We start from the raw sequence: 27,602 nt of genomic DNA, 5'->3' as shown, positions 1-27,602 counted from the left end.
ATTATCAATATTATTATCAATATTATTATCATTATTATTATTATCATTATTATTATTATCATTATTATTATCAGTATCATTATCATTATTATTATTAGCTTAATTATTGATACATCCTATCCATCTGGCAGCCAGGGCCCCTCTGGGGCCAAAGTGGTCCAATATGGAGGGCCACTTAAAAAAAGGTACGTGGGGGGGGCGGAAGGAGGGCGGGAGGGAGGGGGTTCTTTCAGTCTATCCTCCCAGGGCTTGGCTTCCAGGTCCAGCAGGGGGTTGGATTGGATGGTCTCATCAGCCCTTCCAAGCCCACCATCTTAGGACAGATTTGCCAGACTCTGTTCCTTGCGCCTCTTATTTATTTATTTATTTATTTATTTATTTATTTATTTATTTATTTATTTATTGATTTATTTATTCAATTTATATGCCGCCCACACTACCCAGAGGTCTCTGGGCGGCTTACAACTCTCTTATTGGTAACCACCGATCCCATGTTCTCCCTTTCAGAGCTTCAGCATCAGGTTAGCATCCAGCTGCAGGGCCTGGAAGATGCTGATGTGGCTGCCCAAGATCTCCTCCGCGCAGCTGGAGAGAGCAAGACGAAGCTGCTGGTCCCTCTGTTGACCGAAGAGATGCTGAAAGAGGTAAGAGGCAATTTTTCACAATCAACAGCAATTTGTTTGGAAAGTTGTCTTCGGAGTCTTTGGAGCTGCAGAGGAGGGCATCTCGGCAATGGCTTTTATCAATCTTTCCATCGTTCCAGAGGGCAGGTCTGATAGGAGGGGACAGTCTGAAAGGCAGGATCTAACTTTTTTTTTTTAAATAACTTTTATGACATCACAAACAGACACACAAAACAAACAAAAACATATATATATGTGCGGGAGTGTTTTCCATACAATCATACAGTGGTGCCTCGCATAGCGATCGCTCTGATTAGCGATGAAATCACTTTGCAACACATTTTTTGCAGTTGCAAAAGAGATTGCTTTGTGATGTTCCCTATGGGGGAATTTCACTTTGCGATGATCGGTTCCCTGCTTCGGGCACCGATCATCGCAAAGCGGTGATTTTTAAATAGCTGATTGGCAGTATCAAAATGGCTGCTGAGTAAAGAAAATGGCCGCCCGCTGTTTTCTGGGATGGATTCCTTGCTCTACAGCCACCAAAAATGGCCGCGTTATGGAGGAACTTCGCTGACCGGTGAGTTTTAAGCCCATAGGAACGCATTAATCGCGTTTTAATGCGTTTCTATGGGCTTTTTAATATCGCATAGCGACGTTTTCGTTTTGCAGCGATTTCGCTGGAACGAATTAACGTCGGAATTCGAGGCACCACTGTATCCAATATGTAGTCTGACTACATAAACCATATTTCCCTACCAAGATATTTAAACCATATTATATTCTAAAACGGAGAATATAATATGGTTTAAATATCTTAATAGGGCAATATGGTTTATGTAGTCAGACTATATATTGGATATGATTGTATGGAAAACACCTTCCCGCATATATGTTTTTGTTTATTTTGTATGTCTGTTTGTGATGTAATAAAAGTTTTTAATATGTGTGTGTGTATACAGTATATAATATGGTTTAAATATCTTAGTAGGGCAATATGGTTTATGTAGTCAGACTATATATTGGATATGATTGTATGGAAAACACCTTCCCGCATATAGGTTTTTGTTTGTTTTTTATGTCTGTTTGTGATGTAAGAAAAGTTTTTAATATGTGTGTGTGTATCTATAATATGGTTTAAATATCTTAGTAGGGCAATATGGTTTATGTAGTCAGACTATATATTGGATATGATTGTATGGAAAACACCTTCCCGCATATAGGTTTTTGTTTGTTTTTTATGTCTGTTTGTGATGTAATAAAAGTTTTTTAATATGTGTGTGTGTGTATGTGTATGTATGTGTGTATGTGTAAGTATATTTTGTATCAATGCTTCAACTATTAAGTTTAGTAAACACTTTCCTGATTTATAATAATTAACATACATACATTATCTGAAGTATAATCTTACACCTATATTTATCTTTCACTAAGCATTTTCTATTATTATATTTAACATGAAACATTTCAAGTTTAAGAATTATATATTCTTATCTATTACCTATATAGATGAAAGTCCAAAGTTGCTAACAATATATCTTAATATAGTTATTTAAGAAAAAATAAATTTGTAGATTCTTTTCCTGCATCCTTATCAATCCAGTTATACATCAGAGTGTCAATGCTTTTGCAATCAAGAAAAATCAGTATTTTAAAGTGAAAAGAAGAGGAAACGATATCTATATGTGGTTGTAGTGGGTTTTTCAGGCTCTTTGACCGTGTTTTGAAGATTGTTGTTCCTGACGTTTCTCTAGACTCTGTGGCTGGCATCTTCAGAGGACTGGAGTAGGAACTCAGTCCATGCTCTGTTGCTGTTTGCTGGATAGTTGAGCATTTATAGCTGTGGGAACAGCTTTTTGTCCTTTTCAGGAGATAGGTTGATGATGGTGATCAGCGTGGTTTTGTTGTGGATGTATTGTTATGATAAGAGGGAGAGATTATCTGTCACTGTGATTGATGGGTATCTTTAGCTGGTCTTTTTTTGTGCAATGACCCCTGGCTCTCGTGGCTGGGTAGAGTTGGTTGACCTTTTGCAGGCTGTATTTTCCAGTGCTGGGAGCCAAGCCTTATTAAGTTTTATCGACTTTCCTCTTCTTTGTTGAAGCTCTGCTGGTGCTTATGGATTTCAGTGGCTTCCCTGTGCAGTCTAACATAAAGCTTGCTGGGGTTGTCCAGTAGTCCAGTGTTTTGAAATAGAATTTCATGCCCAGTTTGTTTTAGGGAATGTTCAGCTACTGCTGATTTTTTCCGGTTGTTTTAGTTTGCAGTGTCTCTCATGTTGTTTGATTCTGGTGTGAAAGCTGTGTTTTGTGGTTCCAATATACAGTGGTGCCTCGCATTACGTTAATTCGTTCCAGCAAAATCGCTGTAGAACGAAAATGTCGTTAAGCGAAAATAAAAAAGCCATTGAAACACATTAAAACCTGTTTAATGCGTTCCAATTGGCTAAGAACTCACTGTCCAGCGAAGATCCTCCATAGGGGCGGCCATTTTCAGGTGTCTGTGCAGCGAAAAATGGCTCCTAAACACAGCAGGGAGCCATTCTGAGCATCCGACGGCCATTTTGAAAACCCGACGATCAGCTGATCGTTGGGAAGCGGAAATCGGTTCCCAAAACAGGGAACCGATCATCACGCAGCGAAATTCCCACATTAAAATGTTGTTTTGCGATCGCTGTTGTGATCGCAAAAACCTCGTCGTAATGTGGATTTGTCGTTAAACGGAGCGCCTGTCTTGCGATGCACCACTGTATACCTGTCCACAACTGCAAGGTATCCGGTATATTCCTGCAGTGGTGAGGGGCTTCCTTTTGTCCTTTGCTGACTGTAATATTTGTGGTGGGTCTGAATATTGTTTGTAGGCTGTGTTTTTTCAAAAGTTTCCCCATGCGGTCCATTACCCCTTTGATGTAAGGCAGAAATACTTTATTTGTGGGTGCCTGTTTTTCCTCTTCAGTTTGGTGTTGTTTTCTTGGTTTCATTCTTGGAATAGCCATTCGCCTGTAGGGCCCAATTCAGATGGTTGAGTTCGGTGCTGAGAAATGGAGCTTCACAGTTCCCATTTGCACGGTCTACCAGAGTTTTGATTATGCCTCTTTTTTGTCGTGGGTGGTGGTTGGAGTGTTTGTGTAGGTACCGGTCTCTGTGTGTGGGTTTTCTGTAGACCTTGTGTCCCAATAGGAGGCCAGTTTTGCGTATGACCACGACATCTAAGAAAGGGAGCTGGCCCTCTGTTTCTTTTTCCATGGTGAATTGTATAATTGGGTGCATGCTGTTAAGATGGTTTCGAAATTCTTCCAGTTTTTCTTCACCGTGGTTCCAAATTGCGAAGGTGTCATCCACGTATCGGAACCAGACTGTGGGTGTGAAGGGTGCCGAAGCCAGGGCCTTTTTTTCGAAATGTTCCATGTACGGTCAACCCTCAACTTCTGAACGTCCCTAGATAACGGATTTTTCGATTTACGAACAGCTCCGTTGGCAAAAATTGGCATCGACTTGCGAACAGAGCTCGACCTAGGAACAAGGTCAAGGCTCTGTTCGCAAGTCAATGCCTTTTTTTTTTTTTGCTAACGGAGCCGTTTGTAAATGGCTTCCTGCAAAAAGGCAGGGAGAAAGGGCTGGAACTTCGAATTTCCTGCCCTTTCTCCCTGCCTTTTTGCCTTCAGAGCTCTCACACGGCTCTCTCCGATGTCGGGGGGAAGCCCTTTGAGAGTTCCGAAGCTGCCGATCGCGGCGGCGGGGACCACGAGGGAGGTATCCCAGGGCTTGCCCGCCACCATGGGAGACCTCCCTGGGGGTCCCTGCCGCCACGATCTGCGCCTCCAGAGCTCTCAAAGGGCTTCCTCCGATGTTGGGCCGAAAGCCCTTTGAGAGCTCCGAAGGCAAAAATGCATGGAGAAAGGGCTGGAAATTCGAATTTCCAGCGCTTTCTCCTTGCCTTTTTGCAGGGAGCCATTTATGAACAGCCCCGTAGGCAAAAAAAAAAAAAAAAAAAAAAAAAAAAAAAAAGGCATTGATTTGGAAACAGAGCCTTGACCTTGTTCTCAAAAGGCTTTCCCCCCGAGATCGGAGGAAGCCCTTTGAGACCTCTGAAGCCAAAAAGGCAGGGAGAAAGGCCTGGAAATTCAATTTTCCAGCCCTTTCCCCCTGCTTTTTTGCCTTTTCAAATGCTGGAATGGATTAATTCCGTTCCCATGCATTTCAATGGGAAATGGTACTTCGAGTTACGAACTTTTTGACGTACGAATGTCGTTCCAATACGGATTAAGTTTGTAAGTCGAGGTACCACTGTAGGAGTTTGCTATAACTGGGCTGAGGGGGCTCCCCATGGCCACTTCATCTGTCTGTTCATAGAACTTGTTATCCTACTGAAAGTAGGTGGTTGTTAGGCAGTGTTGGAAAAGGGCCTTGATGTCTTCTCGAAAGATCTGCTGGAGGAGTGTCAGTACGTTGCATGGGTGGGGAAATTATTTAGATTTAACTGGGGTGTGGGGTGAGTTGGCTTGTATATTAGACTCTGGCTACAGTGGAATTTCTATGTTGTACTCAGCTGGGGGGTCTGTCTTTTTTTCTTGGGGGTGGGGCTATATTGCTTGTTGTGTTAGAGTTGGCTCGGGTTGGGTGTCCTGTTACTCGAAAATACAGGGTAGGGGTCGTTTGCAACGAATGTTTAACAAAATGTTTGTTGTTCTTGGTATTTTTTGTGAAACTGATGGTTTTTTAGACGTTTTATGTCATATGAGCATTTAAAGATTGTAATACATGGGATATCTAGCAGAGTAAACACCTTGATAATATGGACTAGGTGCACTGTAATGTTTGGGCACTTGAAATGTACAGAGAGTTGAAAATAGATAACAAATGCAGTGAGGCCTCACTTAGGAAACTGCTCAATTTGACGATGAAATTGCTTAGTGATGACTTTTTCTGAGCCTTTTTGCGCTTCATTTAACGATGGTCCCTATGGGCGATTTTTGCTTAGCGATGGTTGGGACCATGATTCGCATAATGATTAAATTTTGGGTCACCTGATTAGCATAACGATGGTTTAAACAGCCTCATGTTTGCTGTTTTTAAAATGTTTTTAAGTTAAAGTTTACTGTTTAAAATGTTTCAAACAATAAAGTGCACTTAATAAGCCCTTTGTTAAACAAATTTGACTATGTTCTGACTCTTTTTTAATTTGTTGTTGTTCCCCCCCCCATTGAGATGCATTGAATAGGTTTCAATGCATTTCAATTGGGGAACCGTGTTTCACTTAGCGATGTTTCCTATGGCGATTTTTGCTTAAGGATGGCAATTTGTTCCCATTGGAATGGATTATCCGGTTTTCAATGCATTTCAGTGGGAAACCGTGTTTCACTTAGCGATGTTTTCACTTAGCAACAAATTTTTAGGAATGAATTAACATCACTAAGCGAGGCACCACTGTACTAAATGCCGAAGGGGCCAAGGAATGTGGGGTCATGGGTGAGATGTAGCATACTCATCAACCACGGGTGGTCTTGGAAGGATAAGAGTGGGCGGAGTTGGACATAATGTGCCTGACTTAACAACCACAGGTCTTGGAAAATACAGTTGTGATGCAACCTCGATATAAGAGTCTGAACCTGGACATGATAAACCTTTCATGCAAGGATTGCTGATCTCTCGGGAGGGGTACAATATAGAATATTTGATGGTAGGGCAAGGATTATGTAAGATTAAGCAGGTATTTGCATGCTTGTTATCCATTGGGTGGGGAATTTACTGTACTTTATGTAGTGACATGTAATTAGTACGATTCAGAGCATTATGTCTATGATGATATGCATGGGGCAAAAACATCTATGCACGATATACATGGGGCATAAGATTACATTATTTTAGGACTAATAATGGGGATTATACATATATGTATGCGTGCTTTTTTACTCTTTCAGCAATGGGGGTGGGGGGGTACCGGACGATAGGAAACGGATGAGGGCAAGCCTGGGGAACAGATTTGTTTTGGTGCTTACTAGTAATATTTAGTCAGTGGTGTAAGACAAAAGATAGTTTAGTTAAAATATTGGCTTTGGGGGGCAGGGTTGGGTTTGGTCGCTGTCGGCCGGAAGGATTGTGCACGCTGGGCCATTTGACCAGCACTTCTAGCCAGGGTCGGATCATGGAATCAATCCAGAGTTTAGGAAAGTTAGTATCTTTTTCTGAAGATGACAGTTCTGAGAAACCCCCAGTCGCCCTCGTTACCAGCCCGGCTGGATGGGAGATTCTGGCCACGGACAGCCAAAACATTCCTGACCTCTGGATTCATTGGTTCCCCGAAAGCCCATCCCCCATTTCAAGTTTGCAAGGGGATAAAGAAGGAAGTAATGATGCCTCAACCTGATCTGCTTGTTTAGGGAGCTCCGGAGGAACGCAGCAAGAGAGCCAGCAACCTCCTTCTGTCTTTGGCCAAAGGCCACTTCCATGAGGTCATGGGATACCTCCAGAACATCTTAAAGGAGGTGGACACGCCGCCCCACCCCATGCTGCTGAAGACCCTGGAGAACTTCAGCTCTCGCTACGGTCTGCACCTCTCGAGTTTTTCTTCCATGGTTGTGGGTTTTGATGTCCTCCTTTCCCAGATGGCTTGCGGGGAGGGGGATTGGGGGAGGACTAGTGAACTGAAGAAGCTGGACCAAAGGTGCCAAATTCATGAGACCTCCATTAAAATTAGAAGTGGGAAGGGACCCCCTTTTCCCCAACTGCACAATGTCCGACTAATTGCAGGAAAGCCCACCCTTTCCCCAGTGTTCCTTGTTTGTTCTTGAATCCCTGGTAGAGGGTGGTGTCTTTTCTGCCGGACCCCCTCGCCTTGCTGTTTTCCCTGCTTCTACCTTGGGTCTCAAAAAAGACTCGCCCAAGCTTGCCCCGGAGTGATGTTGACACTGAGCTGTAGCAGAAAGCGGCTACAGCGTGATCCTCCTCCTCAGAATGCCCGTTGCCTTCCCTCGAAGGAGTGTTTGGGTTGTGCCTCTTAAGCTTCCTGCTGGGCTTCACTACCCTGTTTGATTTCTTCCCCATCACATCTTGATGGAAATGAATGAGTAGATCATGGTGTGGGTCTTTTTCTCCTTTTGCAGCTCTCCGGACCGTGCCCTACATCATTACCAGCTTCCTTTACCTTCAGGTCATCCTGATCCTTGACCTGGGAAGCCGAGAGAAGGTGGCCATCTGTTCTGGTGAGTGGGAAAGCGGATCTCTTCCTCGGGAGTTGGCCTAAGAGTCCTCCCCATTCCTATCCGTCTGACGGCCTTTCTAGACGGAGCCCCTCTTCTCCTTAAAGTACAGACTTCTGTGCCTAGGTCATTGGCATATTCCCCACCATCCCATCTTCCCGTCTTCTTCCCGTCTTGCGTTTCCCGGTGACTTTCCTGAGACTTGCTCCAGCTTTTGAAGAGACAAACGGCTTTCTTCAAGGGCAGAGAAATGGATTGTTCAGTTTAACCCCAAGTGTTAGAAGGGGAGGAGACCAAAAGCAACACACGAGGTGCAAGGGGCAAGTAGAGCAGGTCGAGCGAGGCTTCTGCAAAAGAAAGCCAAGCGGGTTTGGGAAAGGAGCAATGGGGAAGGATCCGGTCCATTTCCCCTAAGGGTCAAACCCTGTCCGCCTGCTAGAAGCTCCATGTCTCTGACCCCAGGGAAGGTCCTCAGGGGTCAGGCTTTCACCTTCGTCCTCTTCTTTCACAGCTGTGGAGAAAATGTGTGTCTCCGTCGCCCACTATTATAAGAACTGGAGGCTGTGCCACTACCCTCGGGAGGCGGAGTCCAGCTTTTGCCGTCCCCTCCTGTCCATCTACCAGCGGCTGAGTGGATACTGGCAGCAGGAGGAGGACAGAAATGTAAGCAAACTCATTTTTATTTCAATTTGGGTGAGTTCCCGGTTGCATCAGGTAGAAGGAGTCGTGCCAGCCTGGGAGAGGGGAGTCTTTTTTCGTTCTCGCTGCTCCCTGCACAGGAAGAGGCTCGTGTCTCTGACACGAAAGCGCTTCCCTTGCCTTGGCTCTGGTCAGGAAGGGCCAAGGAAGGGGGAGCAGCGCCTTCCCTCTGACTCAAAGCCAATCGGGAGGGAAGGCGAGACGTAGTGCCCTCACTCGGAATAGTTGCTGGGGAAGGAGCTGCAATGCAAAGATTGCTCTTCCATTGGGCGGAGGGAGGGCAACCTTGATTCTCCCCTCCCAGTGATGCCTTGCAAAAAAAGAATGAAAAAGATACACAGCCCCTCTTTTGCTCCTGTGTTGGTCATCGTGAAGCGTCCGGATGATGGGCTGCTTTGCCCGGTGACTGCACAGCTGGGAAGAATCCTGTCTGTCCAGAGTGCCGGGATCTTACGGTCAGCATTGGTTTCACCTCTGACGAAGGCCAGCCAAGCTTCTCCTGGCTTGGGATGAGATTCCTTCTCCTCTGGGGATGGATCCGTTTCCCTGCATTGATTGAGGGGCCGAACCCTAAGGAGGTTCTTTGCATTTCTTTCTCTTGCAGGTGAGCGAGGCGGCTTTGAAGGCTCGGTGGCCAATGTTGGCCGTTCTCGTTCGGTACCAGCCACAGCAGGACGAAATACTAAGGAAGTTCCCGGATGTCATCAAGGAGAGCAGGATGGTGGATGCTCCCCTCATGGCCAAAGTAAATGGATAGTCATGGGGGAGGCGGGAAGACATTCTTTGGAGACGGGCACGCTCAGGAGGATGATGGCAGAGAGGTGCTCGCCAGGGTCTCCCTGCTTGGGCTTGTCCTGGATCACCAAAGCCAGGCCATCCCTTAAGCTGCCAGAGGCAGCCCTACAGAGGAGAGTGGAGACGCCAGGATTTTTTGGGGGGTGAAGGGGCAGTGAAACGGCTCCAGACCTAGGAAGACGTTAACAGGCCCTGAGCGCAAGGGTTGCGCACGGGGCACCGTAAAGAGCACCACTGTTGCTGGGTGGGAGAGTCAAAAGATTGTAGTCCAACCCCCCCCTCCTGAAAGCCTTTCTGAGCTCTGGGAGAATAGGAAGGGCCCCCTCGCAGGCTTCTCCAGGGCCTTGACCACTGTCCTGCCCAGGAAGCGGTCCTGCTGCTCTTCAGCCCCGGGGGCTCAATTTGCCTGGCTGAGAAAAGGCACACCACCAAACAGACACTGACTTCTCTTCCCCCCCCCCACCGCCCGTGTTTTCTTTTTAGGGACTTTATCTGTTCCTGGAGGGCTGCGTGGACTGTCATCCCCCAAACCTCAAGAAGGTCTTCTGGACTCTTGAGAAGTCCACGTTCAGCAAGGTAAGTTAGAGAAGGCTCTGATGGTGATCCCTCCCACCCAAAACGGAAGCCCCCGTTGGTTGATCTCCACGTGCCCAGGGGGTGCGCTAGAAAGATATCATAAGAGTGGCATCACTACGCGACACTGCCCAGAATCCTCCAGCTGACACAGGGATGTGGAACAGTTTTCACCCCATCCCAGAGCAGCCTGAAAATCATCCCACTCCCCAAGAGCTTTGCTGCTCTCCCTTCTGGTGATCTGGAGATCTCTCCAGCCTCTTTCACGTCATGGAGAGGAAGGGTGGATCCCATCGCCACAAGGAGAACGTCATGAGCTGAGATGAAGACGAGGGCCTAGAGACGTGGGTGCAAGGCAGAAAGGTCTCTCTGGCTTTCCAAGCCAGGAGTAAAAGCAAAGTCTTGCAACCCGACACAGACAAAGTGTGAGGCCCAAACATTGAGGGGATTCAGAGGAAACCATGCAGTCCAGATGGAAAGTGGTTTCCATGCCCAATCAAAAAGAAATGTACTCTTTTTGGACTATAGTAAAAAAGACCATTCTGGCTGTGTGATGTTAGCTCTGTAATCCAAAGGAAAGAGGAGGGAGGGAGGGAGGGAGGAAAAAGAAAAGCATACCAAAAAAAAATAATAATAATTGTCCAAACTCTGGCAATAACAAATCCCTTCCGGGGCCCCAGTGAAATTGCCAGGGAGTCCAAACAGGAGCCACAGCCAGGAGACATCTGCACGACCTGAGTCTGCTCAACAGAGAGAGTAAAGGCCGAGAGAAGGAGGTTCCAGTCCTCAGAAACGTTCCCTGGCAGGAAGCAGGCTCTGGTCTTGCAGAAGGAATGGCCGGTGGGACCAGGAGCTCTCCTCCCAAGGCGCTTTTAGGGGCTTCCAGATCCCGCCTCAAATGGGGTTTCTTCAGCACGGGAGGCAGGCTCGGGGAGGCAACCGACGAGATGACTTTCCTCCCTTTTTTTGCCAGGCGAGGGAAGCGACCCTGTTCTTCCTGAAGGAGCTCCTGAGCTCCCCGAAGGTCGAGGGATGTCTGGAATGGGAGATGGTCACCTACCTCTTCCGTCAGGTCGCCGTTCGTACCAGTCAAGGGGTAAGTCAGCGCGAAAGAGCCCCGAGAGATCCTTCCTCTGGCAGGGACGAGGCGACTCGGGGACCCCTTCCAAGGCCATCGGGAGGCCTCTCTGGGCCTGCCTGTCTCGTGAGCGCCTGCCTTCTGCCATTCCAAAAGACGTTTCCCAAGCTCTGGGCTCTAGTAGGCGTCCCATCATCCCTCCATCATCAGGAGTGCACTGGTTGGAAACGTTGTGCAGGGGTGGGTGTGCAGTCGATCCCCTCTTGGAATCGGCTGGGTGGGGAAGAGGCCCTCCCATCTGTGTGTGCGTTTGTGTGTCCGAGTCCCTCCTTTTCGTTCCAGCCTTGGCTGGGTTGCACCTTGGCACAGGGGCACCTCCTCCGGGTGCTGCCACCACCGTCTGGCTCAAACGCTTCCGAGGTGCGCAAGCTTTGTGCTTGTGTCACTCCCCGTGGGTGAAGGGGCGCTTTTTGGGAGGGGGGGGCCTTTTCTCTGGAGACGGTTCTCGTTTCCTGACCTTGCTGTTTCTGTGGTTCTTGTGTGTCTGTGTACGGCAGGTCAGAGACAGTGCCAGAGGCCTGATGCCAAGGGAAGCCAATGTCCAGGACTTATCCATCGAGGTCCTGGAGCACGTCAACACTTCGGCCACCGGGATGTTTAAAGTGAGTGGCTTGGGTGCATTTGCTCTTCAGAAGACTGGAGGAGTTTCACCCCTCTTCCTACTCGGGATGAGGTCAGGCGGGGAGAGAGCTGGCATTTTAGCCTGGGGGGCGCTTTATGTCCCAGCAGTCCTACGACACTCGGGGAAGAGAACGCCAGCCTGGCCCCAATCTGTGATGCCGAGCGACCCCAGACCGAGGCTGGGCTCTGATTCTCTGATGGTCTCCTCTCTCCTCTTGGCAGGCTCTGTGGCCGAAGCTGTTATCCTTCTTGCTTCCTCCGGAATACACGCCAGCTCTGACCCCGCTCTGCAGATGCCTGAAGGAGTTGGCCCTCCTTCGGCCGGAAGGATCCCTCCTCTTCCTGGGATCCTGCAGAGGAGGTCAGTTGGTCAGTGGGTTGGTTGGGTACCAAAGGCAGTCCCCTGGGCTTGAACTGTGCATGGCTGGGTGGGATTGGCACTCACCTCTCTTCCCATGGGAAGGAATGGATCCCTCTCTCCTTTGGAGAGGTCATGCCTCGCTGAAGAGGTCTCGGGTGGGTGGGGAGCCTTCCAGGGGCCAATGTCAGACATATGTCCCAGGAAAACCCAGGCCAGAGCACCCCCAGAGGGGCCAGAGATCAATGTGATAAGATGCAAGGCAGGGCCTCTGGGCTTGAAGGAGGCTCGCCGTTCCTTGAGCCCGGAGGGAAGGGGAATCTTCCTATTTCTCAGTGAAAGCTCAGGCCAAGGGGAGTCCGGGGCGCTCCAGAAAGGAGCAGGCCCACCTCCGCCCCCCCCCCCAGACCTCCATGTCCTTTTGTGGCTTTCCGAAGGAGCCCAGTCTGTTGCTGGAAGGATCCTAGTGACTAGACCTGGGAAGGAGATGAGGAATCGTGGGAAACCTTTCCATGATTCCAGGGTTCCCATCACTAACGTCCTCCCCCCCCCTCGACCCCTGTTCTTCTCCTTTTAGTAAAGCTCCCAAGTCCGCAAGAAGTCTTCGGACGGCTTCTGGTGAGCAATGCTTAGAAAAAGCATCTACGTTTTTGTCTTGGGGGGTGGGTGGGAGGAGAGTATGGAGGTGAAAGGTCCTCTCAGTTCCTTGACCTCCCATTTCCCAGAGTGTGTGGTGGCTTCTCGGTGCAGGGATTCCAAAAGAGAGGTATTGCAGAAACCTCTTCGGCCCAGTACGCTGGCTGGGGAGCTGAGTGGGAGACCCTTCTGGCCATCCCGTAGCAAAGTGCTCCCCCTCCCCCCCTTTGAAAGGAGATGTCGTTGCCTTCTTCATTGCAGAAAATTAGTTAAAGGTGGGCTAACGAGAAATGTAGGAAGAAAGGAACTCCCTGAAGGATCGGAAAGTTCCTTGAGCTGCAATATTGTTAGCTGGCTTCATGACAACCCAGGGAGAGGCAAAATGCAGCCCTCAGCCCTGCTGGGGCCAACCAGCTGCCCCGCTTGTGTAAAAAACTGAAAACGCAACAACCGAAGGGGCCACGAGAGGGAACTAGAGAAGACGTCCCGGTCTTGTTCTGGTCTCTCAGTGAGGAAACCACCCACTTTGCTTTTTTGGGGGGCAGTTTTCTGTGGGATGGTGTCATCTAGTGGAAGGGCTCTCCCGTCCAAATCCAGCGGAGAGACCCAGAATCCTAAGGAAAGCATAAGTTAGGATAGTACCTGCGTAATGCTAGGCACTACTCTGGGCGGTTTATGTAAAAAATAATAATAATTAAGGACAATAAATAGAACATCATCTAAAAGCAACGCATCTCATATAAACCAAGGACATCAAAACCATCCGTACCGCAGTTCATAAATCAGACTAACCAGGCGATGGCACGAAGGGTGGCCTCGTTGCCACCAGAGCCTGACGAGAGGATGCCCTCCGAGGCTTCAGGGAGCAGCCTTGCTTTGAGCATCCTCTTCAAGGCCGGGATGTTGCCCAGCACAGGACCCCCCCCCCGTATAGAAAATGGACCGAGCAGAGAAGGCGCCAACGGGCCACTGGGACCCCCCTCCTCTCGGGAGGGCGATTGCCTGCCTATTTCCAGGAGAGAAACTGCTCCTGAATCTGAGCCGCTGGCAGTTAGAGATGGACGGGTGAGTCCTGGCTTCTCCTTCGGGGGCCCTCCTTTCTCATGTCTCCTCTCCTGCCAACAGGTATTGTCCTCCTCCGGGAGCCAAAGAGGCTTCTGGGCCCTCCAGCTTCTGCACGCCCTGCGAGCTGACATCCACGAGGCCATCGTTCATCTGTGGGCGCAGCAAATCCCAGCGCTTTGGGGGTATTGCCAGGCAGGTAGGTCGCCCGATGGGTGCCTGACAGGAGGATTCATGGTGAAATGCTTTCCCGCCCCCCCGGCCCCTCTCAAAATCTTAAAAGTGCTGCGCTTCACTTTGCAAGCTATCCGAGGAATAGCGCTGTCTTCCAGAAGGCCCCTTGATCTTGCTTCCATTTTTCTAAAGTTCCTGACATTCGTTTTATCCGTTCACCTGATTTTGGATTTTTTCCTGGACAAATTCAGGAGCACCTAGCAATCCAAAAATAGGTTTGCCTTTTCAGACCTTTTGCCCCAGTTCTGAAGTGCTTCCCTAGACAGCCCCCCCCACCTTCCAGGGACGTACACGAAGCAGGTGGACCTCTATATAGGTTCTGGCAGGCATGGGTGGCTTAAAGTCTCTGAGCAGTTTTCAAATTCATAAAGGAAACAGTAAGGAAATAGTTATGTTACTTTTGTAACATACATTCATTTTCTGTTTGTATTTTTACATGGATTCTATTAACATGTCAGAGAACTTTAGTCATTTTGGTGATGTCGAAACATTGTAATGCTCTCTCTATATATTGAATCTATATGTAAAGATCACGATTTTTACTACTAGGGTACACACAAAAACAGGGCACAGACAATAAAAACAGGACTGATTTTCCTACCATTTGGTACTTGAAAGATTGTGAAAAATGTCTACCCCTTGTGCATGACACACCTAGAGTGTGAAAGTCATGTGTTCCAAGTGATGATGTTGACCATCCTTGGCTAGTTTGAGGGATAGTAAGGAAATGTTATTCTTGTGAAATAGCGCCACAATTGGTAAACAGCATCACTTTTGCCTCCTTTTTTCACATGTAGCCAATTATATTTAGAGCTGCCTTTCAAAATCCTGCCTGGGGGTCTCTAAGAGGGAGGTTTTTGCCTATTTGTAAGAGTACGTTAGTAGGACGTTCCTCTTTAAACAGTGAGGGATGACCAACAGATTCCATTTCAAGAAGTCATGGCTCAAGTACTACTCTTGAAAAATACGGTCCCAAACTCTACACCACACCCACACCCACCCACACCCGTCCCAATTGAGTTGGTACAACGATGTCCTCTTTTCCTTCCAGAAAGCAGTAGAGGAAGCCAACCTGAGTGGCAGCAGAAGCTTCTGCAGGTGAGGTTCTGCTCGTCCTCGACCAGGAACTGGCTGGAGGGAGAAGAGGGATGTCTTCGACAGAGCAGGCTGGGGGCGGGGGGGGGTTCTCCTGGACTCTGGTCCATTAGCCTGAGGGGCAAAAAGGAAGAGCCTGTGAAGTCAGATGCCCTGGGTAGCAAATGGGAAGAAGGGCAGACAGGTGTAGATGATGTAGGACACAGCGGAGAACCGTCCTCCCTCAGTGTTTGACTCAGAGACCAAGCTGGTCCATTTTGGCTCTCCAGTTTGGCAGCCTATTGGCTTTAGACTAGGTGAAGAGAGTGCTTAGCTCCTTTTCCCCTCAGCTCCGGTGGGAAGTCATAGTCTCCATTCCTTTAAGAAGTGATTTTCCAAGGACATTTTTAAGGCATTTGGGCAGGGGAAAGGGCAGGAGTGGAGTCTTAGGAGCAGACGCCGAGGCCCTCGTGAACCAAATGTCTGGATTCATTCATGCTCTCCTCCTTAGTTCCTGAGGAGGTCCCTGAAGACCATGGAGGACGACAGGTGGACCAAGAACCTGATCTTAGCCCTGGAAGATCAGATGGGCAGCTATGCGGACGGGTCCCTTGAAAAGGTTCGTTCCCCCGTTTCTCGTAAAAACTGCAGTCCTGTGGCCCCTCAGCTTCTCCCCCGAGCGTGGAAAGCTGCTGCAACCTGGGGGAGACCTCAATCCCTCTCAGCCAACATTCTTCCAAAGCAGCTGCTGCAGAACTTAGTGGCGGAAATCCTGTTGCTTCGCCTAGGAAGTCGCCCTGGTGGAGGCCCCTTGAATGGGCGGGGGTGGGATGGGTCAACACCTCCCTCAGGATTCTGTTGCTTCAGTGGGCCTTCTTGAGGGCCACTTTCCACACCAAGCAACCGGATTTCGGCCGGAGTTGTCCAGCCTCTGCTGGACGGCCTCCAGTGAAGGACCGCCGACCCAAAGATCTAGACAGGTGTCCGATTGTTCGACTGAAACCTCCCCCCCGGTCTACCCCTCCTTCTCTTTCAGAGCGTCCTCTATCAAGTCCTGGGCTTGTCACTGGCCTGCTGCGCAGACCGCACGTACGTCCTGCACTGGCTGGAGCGTTTGATTGAGAACGCCAATTATTTGGAAGCAGCCGAGAAAGAGGTGAGTCTCTAGCGAGTCAGGGCAGCCTTCAGAGTTCTGTACCCACCTGGCGTCTCTTTTGTCCTTTGGGGGGTGGGGGCAGTGGCGGCTTCTTAATAGATGGACGCCCTGCTCTTCAACCAAGAAGGTTTTTCTACCTCTCTTAAGTTGAAACCCTCCACTACATTGCAAGGAAGTGAAGAGCACCCGGCTGTGCTAGGATGCCACAGAGTCAGGAACATGACGGTGTGCTAGGGGTGGTCTTCTCTCCCTTCCAAACGGGGAGATCTAATCCAGTTTCTATAATGGCTCACAGATCAAGTCTCAGAAACTGGGCAGGGGCAAACATGGAGATCCTTCTCCACCGAATCACAAGCGGCTTCTCTGGTCGAGTCATTTCTCACAGAAGCATCCCTTCTCCAATCTTTCTCTCTCTCTCGGTCCCCTCTCCCCCCACCCCCCCTTACAGAAAGTTGCCGAAATCCTTTCCTTTGCTGCGATGGACCATTTAGATCTGACCCTGGCCACCTTGGATGACTGCTGTGCTGGCATGGATCTCAAGATGGGGTTGTCTGCCCTCCTCACCCACCATACGGTAAGCCAGTGGACGGGGCCAGCAGGTCGATGCCAACTTTAAAGTAAGCCACCCTGGATTCAACAGGATCTAAAACTGGAGCCTGAGCCTCCTCTGATGCCAGCTATTCATCTTCACATTCCATGGGATCGCTGGCTGCAGAATGAGGAGGTGTGCTCAACTGATGGGATTTACCTAAGTGTTGACATACGACTCAGCAGTGCATTCCGTGGCTGAATTCCTGTTGGGCAGCTCCACCTGCACCTGGGGATGACATCATCATCATTGGTGGCAAATCCCTGCTCATTATGAGCCCATTGCTGCTGCTTGATGGCAATTTCAGGGTGCAGAACCCCAAAATTGCCAAGAGAAGCCTGTCACCAAGCGGCATCTTCTGCGGTCGATTTGTGCACAGAATCATTGTGCCTGCGGAGCTGCTCAACAGGATTTCAGCCCCTGGGCTTCTGCAGATGAGACAGGTGGAGTGCTGGATTGTTTCCAACACCCAAAAACTGAAGTTAAGCATACAATCCTGAAGCATTTTTAATGGTGGAAAGTCAGTCCGCCTTCCCCCACTCACCCCCAGATCACAGGACATAAGTAATTTGATAAAACCAAATCAATCCTGCTGCCATGGCGATCAAAGAAGGGACAGAAGAGGGAAACGGGCAGAGAGAGACAGACAGACAAACAGATGATAAGGTAGCAGTTGCCACCTTGCCAAAACACCCCTTTCTGTTGCCTACTTAGGATTACAAGACTGGCAGGCGAGGGCACCTCATTAAGACCCTGATTCTGGCCTATGCCCGGGTTGCCATCCGGGCCCCCAAAGAGTTCCTGTTGAAGAGTGGGGAGGCAGAGATCCTGAAGAAAGTCCTTGACCTTTACAGGATGAGCTTCCAGGTAAGAAGTAGAAGGGGGTCGGAGGGTTGGATTCTGCTGAAATAGGGCACGGAGGGAGCAGGTCGCTGTGGGGAGGGGTGGGAATGGAAGAGAGGGAGTTCACTGTACTCCAGAAACCAGCCAAAGTGACCTGCCCTAAAATTCAGGTCCCACATTGCAGCTTGTGTGTCTCAGGGTGCTGCCATTAGCCTTTTCTTGCCTCACTGAGAACTGAAGCAGATGAGACGCTTAGCTCCTATTCAGAAGTGGTGCTCCTCAAGTGGTAAAAGATGTCTGGTTGCCATAGTAGCTGACTTCCCTCACCTTCATCCCCTGCATTTTGTAGGTTTTGTTTCATGAGTGGCCACTTTCAGTGCTCATCTTGGATTGTCTAGGCATCTGGCTCTGAGGAAATCTCTTTCTGGGAGTCAAAACAATGAGAAAGAAAGAATGAGAGAGAGAGAGAGAATTGATCTGTCTCTTAAATGCCTGTCTCAATCCCGAAATCTCACTTCCCTCCTTCCTAGCAAGGAAGAGGTGACATCTGCCAAGAAGCATTCAGTTTTGGGCTTTTTCCATTCAGAACCGTTCAAGAAAAATCCAGACCATTGAGGGGGAAACCCCTCTGATGATTCTGCGCCATTTGCATAGCAAAGCCGTTTATCCCCTGGCCCAAGGCCTGTGTCCTTAACATTTTAAACAATAAATTTAAAAAAGGCCAGCTGCCTTTCTAGGCTTGTGCAAAGAGGTCAGTTTCTCCATTTTATTTTTCAGGTCCTGGGAGTCAAAATTGAGAGCCAGGTAAGCTGTCGCAGATCTGAGGGTGTGATCGGGCACCTCCGTGTCCGAATTTTTCCCCTTGAAGTGGAAGCAGGATGGAGGGCCCCTGCTAGGGCCCCTATTCATATGTGGCATTTCCCCTAGTGGAAGCTCTTGTCCTACTATGATGATGATGATGATGATGAGGAGGAGGATGATCAACTCCTCCCCCCACTTGAGGAATCCTAGAGAGATGCCGCCAGACGGCATGAACGGGGGGGGGGGGAGGGCTTGCTATTGTTGTTGCCCTGTCCAGTCGCTTCTGGGTGGCAGCCCTCTTTCCGCTTCCAGAGGGTGGGAGACGTTCACACCAAGCTCACCCTGGAATCCTGGAATCCTGGAGTTGGGAGGCCATCGAGTCCAACCCTCTGCTCGAGGCAGGAATCCGAATCCAAGCAGATCCGAGCGAGGGTTGTCCAGTTGGCTCTTGAAGGCCTCCAGGGTTGACTCCCGCTCGCGACTTCCCAGGGCCAGGCCGCGATCTGAGCCCCGTTCCAAACTCAACCGGCTATAGCATGCTGGCTCTCAGAAGGCGGCAGGGCTGCGAAAGGATCCTCACACGACAAACCCTTTGAGGAGGCTTCTTTCTTGAGGTGGAGGGACCCGAGAGAAATCAGCTTGATAGGCCGACAGAATTCCTTAAAAGGGGTTCCTTCCCACCCCCGTGGAATTCGTGTCTGCTCACTGCAATTTCTGTGGCTGGTGGTTTCGCAGAGTTTTGAACGAAATCCTACCTGACTTTGGGCGAGGCTCTTTGAACCACATCCTTCTCTCGGGTTTGATCTTTTCTGAGAGAGACTCACCACCGTTCGAGGCGAATCTGGTGGGGAGGCAAGAGGAAGCCTTCTCAGGGGCTGCCCCCAAGTTCATGATCTCCCTGCTGAGGGAAGTTAAACAAGCAGATTGTAGACATACATTTGGTACCAGTACCAAAGGAGGAGGATGATGACAATTGGTTTCTTTTAGGCAAGACAGGACACCCACCTGAAGCTGATCTTCTGCGAGAGCGTCGCCAGCATCTGCAAAGCCATCTCTGAAGCCCAGGACGGGAACTTCCAGCTGGGCTGCAAAAAAGAGCTCTTGGAGGCTTTGTTGGTAAGCAACGTGGGGGGGGGTGGGACACCCGAAGGGTCCGGTGGGGTTCCCAGAAAGCCCAGAAGAGGGAGGGGGCGTCTCTTCAGACCCGGGGGGGGGTCTTCCTCATGGCACAAAGGAGACTTTTGGAAGCTCCATGAGGGAGACCCTTCTTGGAGGGCTTCCACCACGAGAGCCCCACCCGCTCTTTGGGGAGGGGTCTCCTTGGGAGCAAAGCGTCCAGCCGGCAGCTCTGCTCAGAACGGTTGTTGCCCCAACACCTCGGGGAATGGCTGTCCGTGGAAAAGACGGGACTCCCCCTCAGGAAAGCACCTCCAACCCCCTTCCGGGCGATTTTAGAAAGCATTTTGGTCGTATCCTCTGTTGAGTGGATGAAACCCTCATCTCTCCTCCCCCTCCTTCTTGTTTTTCCTTCCTTTTTGCTCCTTCCACCACCACCACCACCACGGGGGTCTTCAGGCCTTTCTTGGGACGGAGCGCCTCGAAAACCTGAGAAGCTCCCTTCTCCCAGCAACCATCTCGGCCTTAGTCTCCCTGAGGTAAGTTATCGATAGGCAACGGAGAGGCCAGCTGGGCTAGGGAGGCCTCCCTCAGGGAGCAACTGGTGTGGGGCGGGGGCGGCTCTTCGATGTGACAGGGGGGCTCCCCTGTCAGTGCGTTTGGTTGACGGGCACGAGACGGGCAGGGAAGTGAGCCTGCCAGCTGGCTTCAAGGCCACAGGGTTTCCCTCCAGAGACACAGTCCTCCAAAGCTGCTGTCCTTGCCCTGCCCACTCGCCAATGATTATACAGAGGCAGAGGCAGTCTGATTTCTTGTCACGATGCTCTCACATGTAGATCAGAATGAGAAAGAGCCAGCCTGAGATTTGGGCTGCCTTTCTGCCTGGGACCTTTGTAAACCTCTGTCTGGATTCTCAATCTACCTTCCTTCTGCTAGCCACCTCAAGCCGCGCCTGCCAGTGGAAGCTCTCCGGGAAATGCTGGACGGAGTCATCAAGAGTCTCTTTCTCCTCCCTCCCCTGGAGCGTCTTAAAAGGATAGCATATGATGAACAGGATGCGTCCAACATCGAGGTATGTCAGGCAGGTTTTCTTCTAGGTCTTCCTTTTTAACCTCTGATGGGAGCTTTCCCGAAACATCCTATTGCATAGGAGGATGCAATATAGAAGAGGATAGAAGGCTGAAACGTCGCTTTGCTTTTTTTTTTTTTTTAACCGCCAAGGCCTCTTAAACATCCTAATGTCGTTGTGCGGTCAATGTCTGTTTGTTTCCACTCTTTGCTGGGCCTCGCTTTGCCCACCCCCTGGTTTATGAGGAGCCCATGGCGTCAGGGGAACGGTGTAGCTCTCGGGCCTCACTCCCTGGGTTGTCCTTTCAGCTCATGTACACCAGATCCGTTGAGGCCAGGGGGAAACTCTTCGAGGTCCTCGTTACAGAAGAGCCAACCTCAGAGAGGATTGATGTCATGTTCCAGGTAAGCATAAACCCAAAAGGAAATCCCCTGGATTGGCCATTTACATTCAGTATTGCAGAAACTTTGCCAATTTCATGGTCAAACTATACATTGAGGATAATCTGTAATTACCATATTGTCCGAATTGTCCCCATCAGATCATTTCAGTATTTATATAGGATCAAACTAGATCTGACACGCAGTTGTCCAACTTTCTCTGGAGGGCCTCCAGTGTCGGAGCGCTCGGCCGGCTCCTTGGTTCCATCGTTCAACAGGAATCTGGTTTCCTGTCCCTTGAGTCCATCATCCCCTTACGTGCTGATGCGCTTTGGCATGACTGAGAACCCCTCCTGCCCCTCCTCGGTGTGACCACCTCTCGGCCTTCTTTCCTCGAGGTTAACCATGCCCAGTTTCTTCCGTCTTTCCTCACAGGGCTTGGTTTTCGGTCCCCGGATCACCCTCGTGGCCCTCCTCTCCACCTGTCCCAGCCAGTCTGCATCGCCCAGACTGATCTCTCAGACACGAAAGCTTTCCTCAAGAGTGATGAGGGATGATCCACAACATGTAGATCGGGGGGGAGGGGGAGCCTTCCCTCTCTCTCACCGTTTCCACATTTCACCCACCGGGCCATGAATGATCAGCTGTGTTTCGCAGCCAGATGGGCTACGTGGCTCCCATCCGGCTGAGGGATATCTCAAGGAAAAGCAGGATAGGTTTGTAAAATGAGAAAGGTTTGCCCCTCAGACAGGTCTCATAAACGGGTCTGTGTTCTTGCTTGGCCTCCAGCCGATCGAGCCCTGGTTCCTGGAGTGTGAGGGGAGCCGAGAGAGGGCCCTGCAGGCCAGCTTCCAGGTTCTGGCTCCCTTCCAGGCCAGCTTTCGTCTTCCGGTGAGTCCTCCTCCTCTTCCTCCCGCCTCCTCCTCCTCCTCTTGCTGGCCGACCAGAAGACTCTGTGGGAAGAGTCCCGATATTCAGAAAGGCTCCCCGGAAAGAGGCAAAACTCTCCCTCTCCTTGGTGTCTTTGGACTTGGGCTCCATGACTTTAGACCAGCCTTTCCCAGCCCGGGGGCTTCTCTAGAGTAAGGATTTCATCTTCTCCTGCGTGGGCTCGGCCATCGGATCAGATGGGACAAGCATGAGAGAACTCAGCTTGAGTGTGTCTATAGAATGGAATGCCTTTCTTTCGATGGGTAGAGGCCATTTCTGCTCTGCCGATGTGGTGATATGCATGTCCATCTGGTTCCCTTCCATCCGACGCCCATCAGGCTTCATGCCTTTGGTCTTGGGGTGGGGTGGGTGTGCATTTTCGGAGTGAAGGAAATCATTGATGGTGTCCAAGAAACGAGCAATGAATGGTTTCCTTCTCAATCAGCACCAAAGAGCAGAAGTGACTTTGCAGAACAGACGTCTCAGAGGAGACGAGAGTCTGGCGACCGCCCTGGGTCTCCACTAGGACTGTCTTCTCCTCGATTGACACTCACTCCCCTCCCGGTAGCACCTCCCACAGCAGGGGCTGTACAGCCAGGTGGGCTCACCTTGGACCCGGGCTGGCTGTGGCTTTCCTCCCCGCTTCTCCCTTCTCTTCCCACCTATGCCAGCCTGATGTGTCCCAAGCCTGGACAAGAAGGCGGCCCCAAGGGCTGTGGGCAGGCCTGATCCAGAGCTCCTCTCCCCTCTGGGACGATGCAGACGAGCTTGCTCGGTTTGGGGACTGGCCTTCCAAAGGCAAGGAGGGTTCCCTTGGAAGTTGGCTTTCGCAAACACAGGAAGGCCACCTCCTTCGCCTCTTGGCAAGATGAACATGCGATTCGCGTCAATGACTAGGCTCTCTGTAAGGTCTGTTTCAGGCCTCCGAGAATCCCTTCTGCTGCAGATCTTGGAGGAGAGGTTGGTTCTGCAAATCCTCAGGCCTTCCAAGGCCATTTCAATCGGTTTTATTCTCTTCTTGGTAGGACGGAGAGAATTTCAAAGGTTACGGTTTTGCGGTATCCTTCCTAGCCCCTTACATCCTGGAGAACTCCATCGCATGCCGGCAATGGGCAGCCAAGTGCATAGGCTGCCTGATTCATATTCAAGGTGAGAATGCGTGTGTGGAGGGAGATGGGATCAAGGGCTTCAAGGCCAATCAATGGGTGCCTTCACTCTGTGACCGCTAGCGTTCTTGGAGTGACTCTGTCTGGAGGTGAACCTGGATGGATGTAGGACCCCGGGAAACCTCTTTCCAGCTGAGATGGACCCCACTTACAAACGGACAAGGGGATTATCCTCAGGGGAGGCAGAAGGTGCTCCTTCAAGGCGTCAGATCCCAAGGGTGAAAAACGCTGCCCGTTCGAGGTGGCTTCATCCCCAAGCCTGCAAATCAGGGCTTAGAAAATGACGAGGATGACCTTCAAACCATTTGGTTTAGCCATTAGAGGACACCAAGAATCCCAGGTTGACCCATGTTAGTTTTAACAATGAGGGACCCTGTGGGTGTGAATTCCACTTTGAGCCCTTTTTGGTTCTTTCCAGTGACGTTTTATGTGTCACCAATTCATGACTTTAGGAGTCCAACACCAAAGGAAAGAGAGAGGTGGCCGGACAAGGCAGGGAAGCAGTGGCGGACAGTGGGAAGGGAAGGGGCAGGCTGGGGTGGGGTGACATGGAGTAGGAAGTTGGTTAAATCGGGCAAAATCAGTTGATTCCGAAAACTTTGAGTCCTCCAGTTTAGACGACCCCGAACCAACCCGAACTAGCAAGTCAGCGATTTTTTTTTTCCTGGTCTACTTCTCTGTTTGTTCCTTTCTTTAGTCAACATTCCTTTCCCAGATTTGTGACCCTGACTTTCAGTTAATATTGTGGCCCACATTTTGGGCCCGATTTGTCATACATTGTTTAACTATTTCATCTTGCGTTTTGAATTCTGGTAGATAACGATACCACATTTTAATCCGTTTTTCCCTTACATTCAGAAGAAGTAACTTATGCGGTTTTCCTTACAAAAAACGACTGCTTTATCGCTTGTACATCTTGAGTCTCTTTGTGTTTTTGCCCACCAATCAAGTATTGTGCCTTGTTCTTCTAGTTCTTCCCTTACTCTCACACTTAAGGCCGCTTTTAACAAACCTCTAAATCTCAATAGAGTTTCTTTTTCCCCATTAATGTGGGTTGTGTGAATGCTTCTGTGGGTGAGACCCATTCAGGAACTTTCTGGTCCTTTTCTTCCCGGATCTTGGTCCATACCCAGTTTAAAGCTTTCCTTATCAGATGGTTCTTCAATGGTTTATCGTCTTTTGCTTTTTGATACCCTAGGAAGGTGGTGCCATCCTAGATTTAAATCATGTCCTTCTGATTTCTATCTTCTGTCAGTTTCTAAAGCAGTCCATTTCTTTATCTAAACGAGAGCACAGGCTTTATAACATGATTCACCCTCTTTTCTTTCCAGGCGGATCGAGAATCACGGAGGCGGAAGAAAAAGAGATGACGTCTGCCCTCTGTGATCTCCAGGCAGAAGTCCCCACTGATCTGTCTGGGGCTTGGGCCAGACTGGCTAAGGTGATTCCCTTGATCGGGTGGGAATCTCCCGAGCGCCTGGGTCACATCCACCTCCCGAATCGGTTGGAGTCCTGTTTTCTCAGCGAGCCGAGTCAATGGCCAGGCTCATTGAGATTGCCTTCATCTCTGAGAGGAGGTGCCTGGGTATGAAATCCGGGTGGCCTGAGCCGTCCTGTGTCCTCGCGGAGAGGCTCCAGTCCTTGTCCAACTCCAAGCCCACATTGGGGCCTTTCCGGTTCTCTAGGGGAACCTGCTGGAGTCCACGGGGAAGTGCCAAGGCCACCTTGTTTTGGAAGAAAGAGCAAGATGCAGAGAATTCTTGCAATCCCTGGGCAAAATCCTTGGGCAGGACTCTTTGGAAAAGCATAGAGCTGCTCATCCTTGGTCTGGCAGGAAATCTCACTGGTGAAGGAGAAGGTCTGAGCTATAGAAAAAGCTTGTCCTTTCTTTTTTTGGCAGGTGGTCAGCATCCATCTCGCGAAGGATCAGCTGTTGGACTTCACCGAAGCCATCCTGGAAGACCTCGTGTCAGGGATCCCCAGCTATGCCAGGGCTGCTGGTTCCTGGTTGCTCGCCAACCTCCAAAACCACGGGGAGGCCATGAAGAGCAAGGTAGCCATTTGCCAGAAACCCTCCTTTTCTCTAGGCAGGAGATGCAGAAGTCAGAAAGAGATCTCCACCTGCATCTTTTCAGCTTTGCCCAAAGGATGCTGAAGTTCCTTTTGTAAACTTCTGACATTCTGCAGAATCCAGAATTTCTCAGCCAGCAGAGCCATGGCCCCCTCGGGTGGGGGATTCTGGGTGCTGTAGTCCAAAAAAGGCCCTTTTCGTCTCCTATTCATCCCCGTTGTTTTCTATAGGTTGGGCTTTCATCTGGACAAAGGGGTCTTGAGACGACCTTTCTGGCCACATCCAGACGTGGGCCCAGCTCTATAAACCACGTGGGCTGTCACCTCAACCCGGGGGGGGGCAGGGGCAAGGGGGCGCTGCTGTGGTCGTGAGCTCACTGGAGGCCCCAATAGATGGGCTTCCGTTCCAAGTCACTTCAGCCAAGCTAAGACTTGCTCAAATGAGAACGGTGTCCTTTCAGGGGGGGGAAGAGTAATCTTGTCCTTCTGATTGCTAAATAGAATAATAAAGAAATAAAACCATTCTTCACTGAAACATTGCTTTTATGATGAAATAATCCAGAGGATTAGCTTTACTAGAGCAAATCTGAGCCAGCGATCCCCGTCTTGCTCCTTTCAGGTGCCCGAGCTCCTCGATACTTTCTGCAGCCACCTGCCGATCATCACTCAGGGAGGCATGGAGGAGGTCCTGCTGGAGGCGGTCTGCATCATGGCCCGCTCCCACCTGGACACAGTCTTGGGCCACCTCCTCCGCCGAAGCCTCCCCTTGGACAGGTGGGTGCTGGAGGGAAAAGACGGCTTTCTGTCCTTGGAGGAAGAGGCTTCTTTCTTCTCGGTCAGGCCCCGGTCCCTTAACTGGGGCGCTTAGATCGAAAGGACGGATGCAGTCCTGGTGGGAGACCCCACACAAGGTTTCTCCTTGCCCTGTGAGAAATTGGTTTCTCACTGCCGGGCGGTGCAGACCCACCAGGGGCTTCTTCTGAAGGCCAAGTCCAGGCTCAGGCCATCTCTGCAACTCCCACCTTCTCTCCTTATAGCGAGACTGGCAAGCTGTGGAGGTCTTTCGATCGAGACCCATCCCTGGCTGTGCGAGTCCTGGCCAAGCTGACGTCGTGTGTGAACCAGCCCTCCATCCTCGGATCAACAACCAGCTCTAGCATTGATGAAAGCCAGGACTATGCGGAGGAAGAACCGCTCAAAGTACGCTCCAAGGGACACGGGATGGCCCATCCTTTGAGACCACGTTGGGAAAACCGTCTCGGCTGTTCTGCTCTGAGAGCCGCTGAAATGGGTGGCTCCAAGGAGGCCAGAACCCTTGCCTTGGGGAGGAGGGGAGGATCTGAGACCCCCAGTAACACCTGGTCTCTCTTCTCCCCCCCCCACCCCCCGTTCCTTTCCTCTTCCTCCCCTCTTCAGGCCACCTGTGCGATCTTTGAGGTCCTCTCAGGACTGCCCTCTGAGGTGGATCTCCAGAAGGTGTTCCCGGCGCTCCTGTTCACCCTCCTGTGGCAGGTCAGCCAAACCCTGGGGCAGAAGATGCCCCCGTGTGAGGGTCGCCGCAGGCTGTTCCTGAGGGAGCAGCACCTGACGCCCGGGAACCCTTGCAGGTAACGTCCCCTCCCTTGGGCAGGCTTGGGAAACCTGCAAGCCTGAGGGGAGGATTTTTTGGGAGGGGCGGAGGCGGTCTTTCTGCATGGGGGAAGTGTGCCCACGTCTTACGTGCAGCAAGGAATGGCCCCATCCCACGAACCTCTGCCCGAGTCCCCTTCTGGGCCGAAGGCGGCATCCTCTCCCGGCCGCGTTGAGGTCTTTGCCAGCCCTGCTCCTGGAATTTCCCCGCTTCTTCTTCTTCTTCGGAGGGGGGGGGGGCGATTCTGAGGCCCTCTCTGGGTCCTTTCCTTCTGCAGCCTCTCTGTGGACACCCTGAAGGCTCTGGTCGTGAAGGGGACACCAATTGCATCCCAGGAGGAGATCAAGACGGCAGACTTCTGGGCCTTCCTCGGGGATCCTCGGACCCACCCTGAGGGCCTTTGCCAGTTGACCAAGTAAGTGACTTACGAATAGCCGAAGGAGAGGAAAGGGCTCCAGGGCTGGTGAGATTCTGGGAGGTGGAGCCCAGGAGACACAGGTTTTCTTTCCCTGCGATGGCTGGTCGTCCAGGTGGCTGTAGAATGGCCTCCAGCCTGGATCATCGGCCACACTGGATCATGAGAAGCAAAGGAGGGAGAGTGGGGTTGCCCCACGTCTGGCGTAGGGGCTTCCCAAGAAGCATCCCTAGTCCCCTGTGGGAAACGGAGTCCTGCCATTTCCCCTCCTGCTCCCCTGATGACAGAAAGGCAGGGGTGGTGGCACCCCCAGAAGCTCATCCCATCCAAGGTGCTCCCCACCTCCCCTCCTTCTCCCTCTGTTGGGAAATCGAAACCTGGAGGGAGGGAGAGAGGGAGGGAAGGAGAAGGGAAGGGAAGGGAAGG

At 50.6% G+C, this 27,602-nt stretch overlaps 1 protein-coding gene across 1 annotated transcript; it reads left to right on the top strand.

Moving 5' to 3' along the window:
• The first annotated feature begins 163 nt into the window (after positions 1 to 163).
• On the top strand, positions 164 to 27,602 carry LOC140702440 (maestro heat-like repeat-containing protein family member 2B). The gene is made up of 31 exons (XM_078381047.1): positions 164 to 185; positions 508 to 644; positions 4,288 to 4,375; positions 7,061 to 7,168; positions 7,726 to 7,824; positions 8,284 to 8,345; positions 9,125 to 9,265; positions 9,799 to 9,891; positions 10,862 to 10,984; positions 11,524 to 11,628; positions 11,870 to 12,008; positions 12,583 to 12,623; positions 13,767 to 13,902; positions 14,989 to 15,035; positions 15,523 to 15,630; positions 16,048 to 16,167; positions 16,616 to 16,741; positions 17,471 to 17,623; positions 18,377 to 18,403; positions 19,388 to 19,516; positions 19,976 to 20,055; positions 20,453 to 20,588; positions 20,894 to 20,989; positions 21,755 to 21,856; positions 22,921 to 23,044; positions 24,393 to 24,502; positions 24,962 to 25,114; positions 25,751 to 25,905; positions 26,169 to 26,331; positions 26,548 to 26,738; positions 27,039 to 27,602. The coding sequence occupies exons 1-31, from the start codon at positions 164 to 166 to the stop codon at positions 27,178 to 27,180; spliced, it is 3,456 nt and encodes a 1,151-aa protein (XP_078237173.1). The 3' UTR covers positions 27,181 to 27,602.

The sequence above is a fragment of the Pogona vitticeps genome, chromosome 12, assembly GCF_051106095.1.
Source record: "Pogona vitticeps strain Pit_001003342236 chromosome 12, PviZW2.1, whole genome shotgun sequence".
Lineage (NCBI taxonomy): Eukaryota > Metazoa > Chordata > Lepidosauria > Squamata > Agamidae > Pogona > Pogona vitticeps.
The sequence above is the reverse complement of the archived record's forward strand: the minus strand, read 5'-3'. Positions and strand labels throughout refer to the sequence as shown.

Excerpts from the sequence above, each read along its gene's own strand:
- LOC140702440 (XM_078381047.1), top strand. The coding sequence starts at position 164 with ATGGAGGGCCACTTAAAAAAAG. Across the intron at positions 186-507 it reads GGAGGGCCACTTAAAAAAAG|AGCTTCAGCATCAGGTTAGC; the intron begins GTACGTGGGGGG and ends TCTCCCTTTCAG. Across the intron at positions 7,169-7,725 it reads GAACTTCAGCTCTCGCTACG|CTCTCCGGACCGTGCCCTAC; the intron begins GTCTGCACCTCT and ends CTCCTTTTGCAG.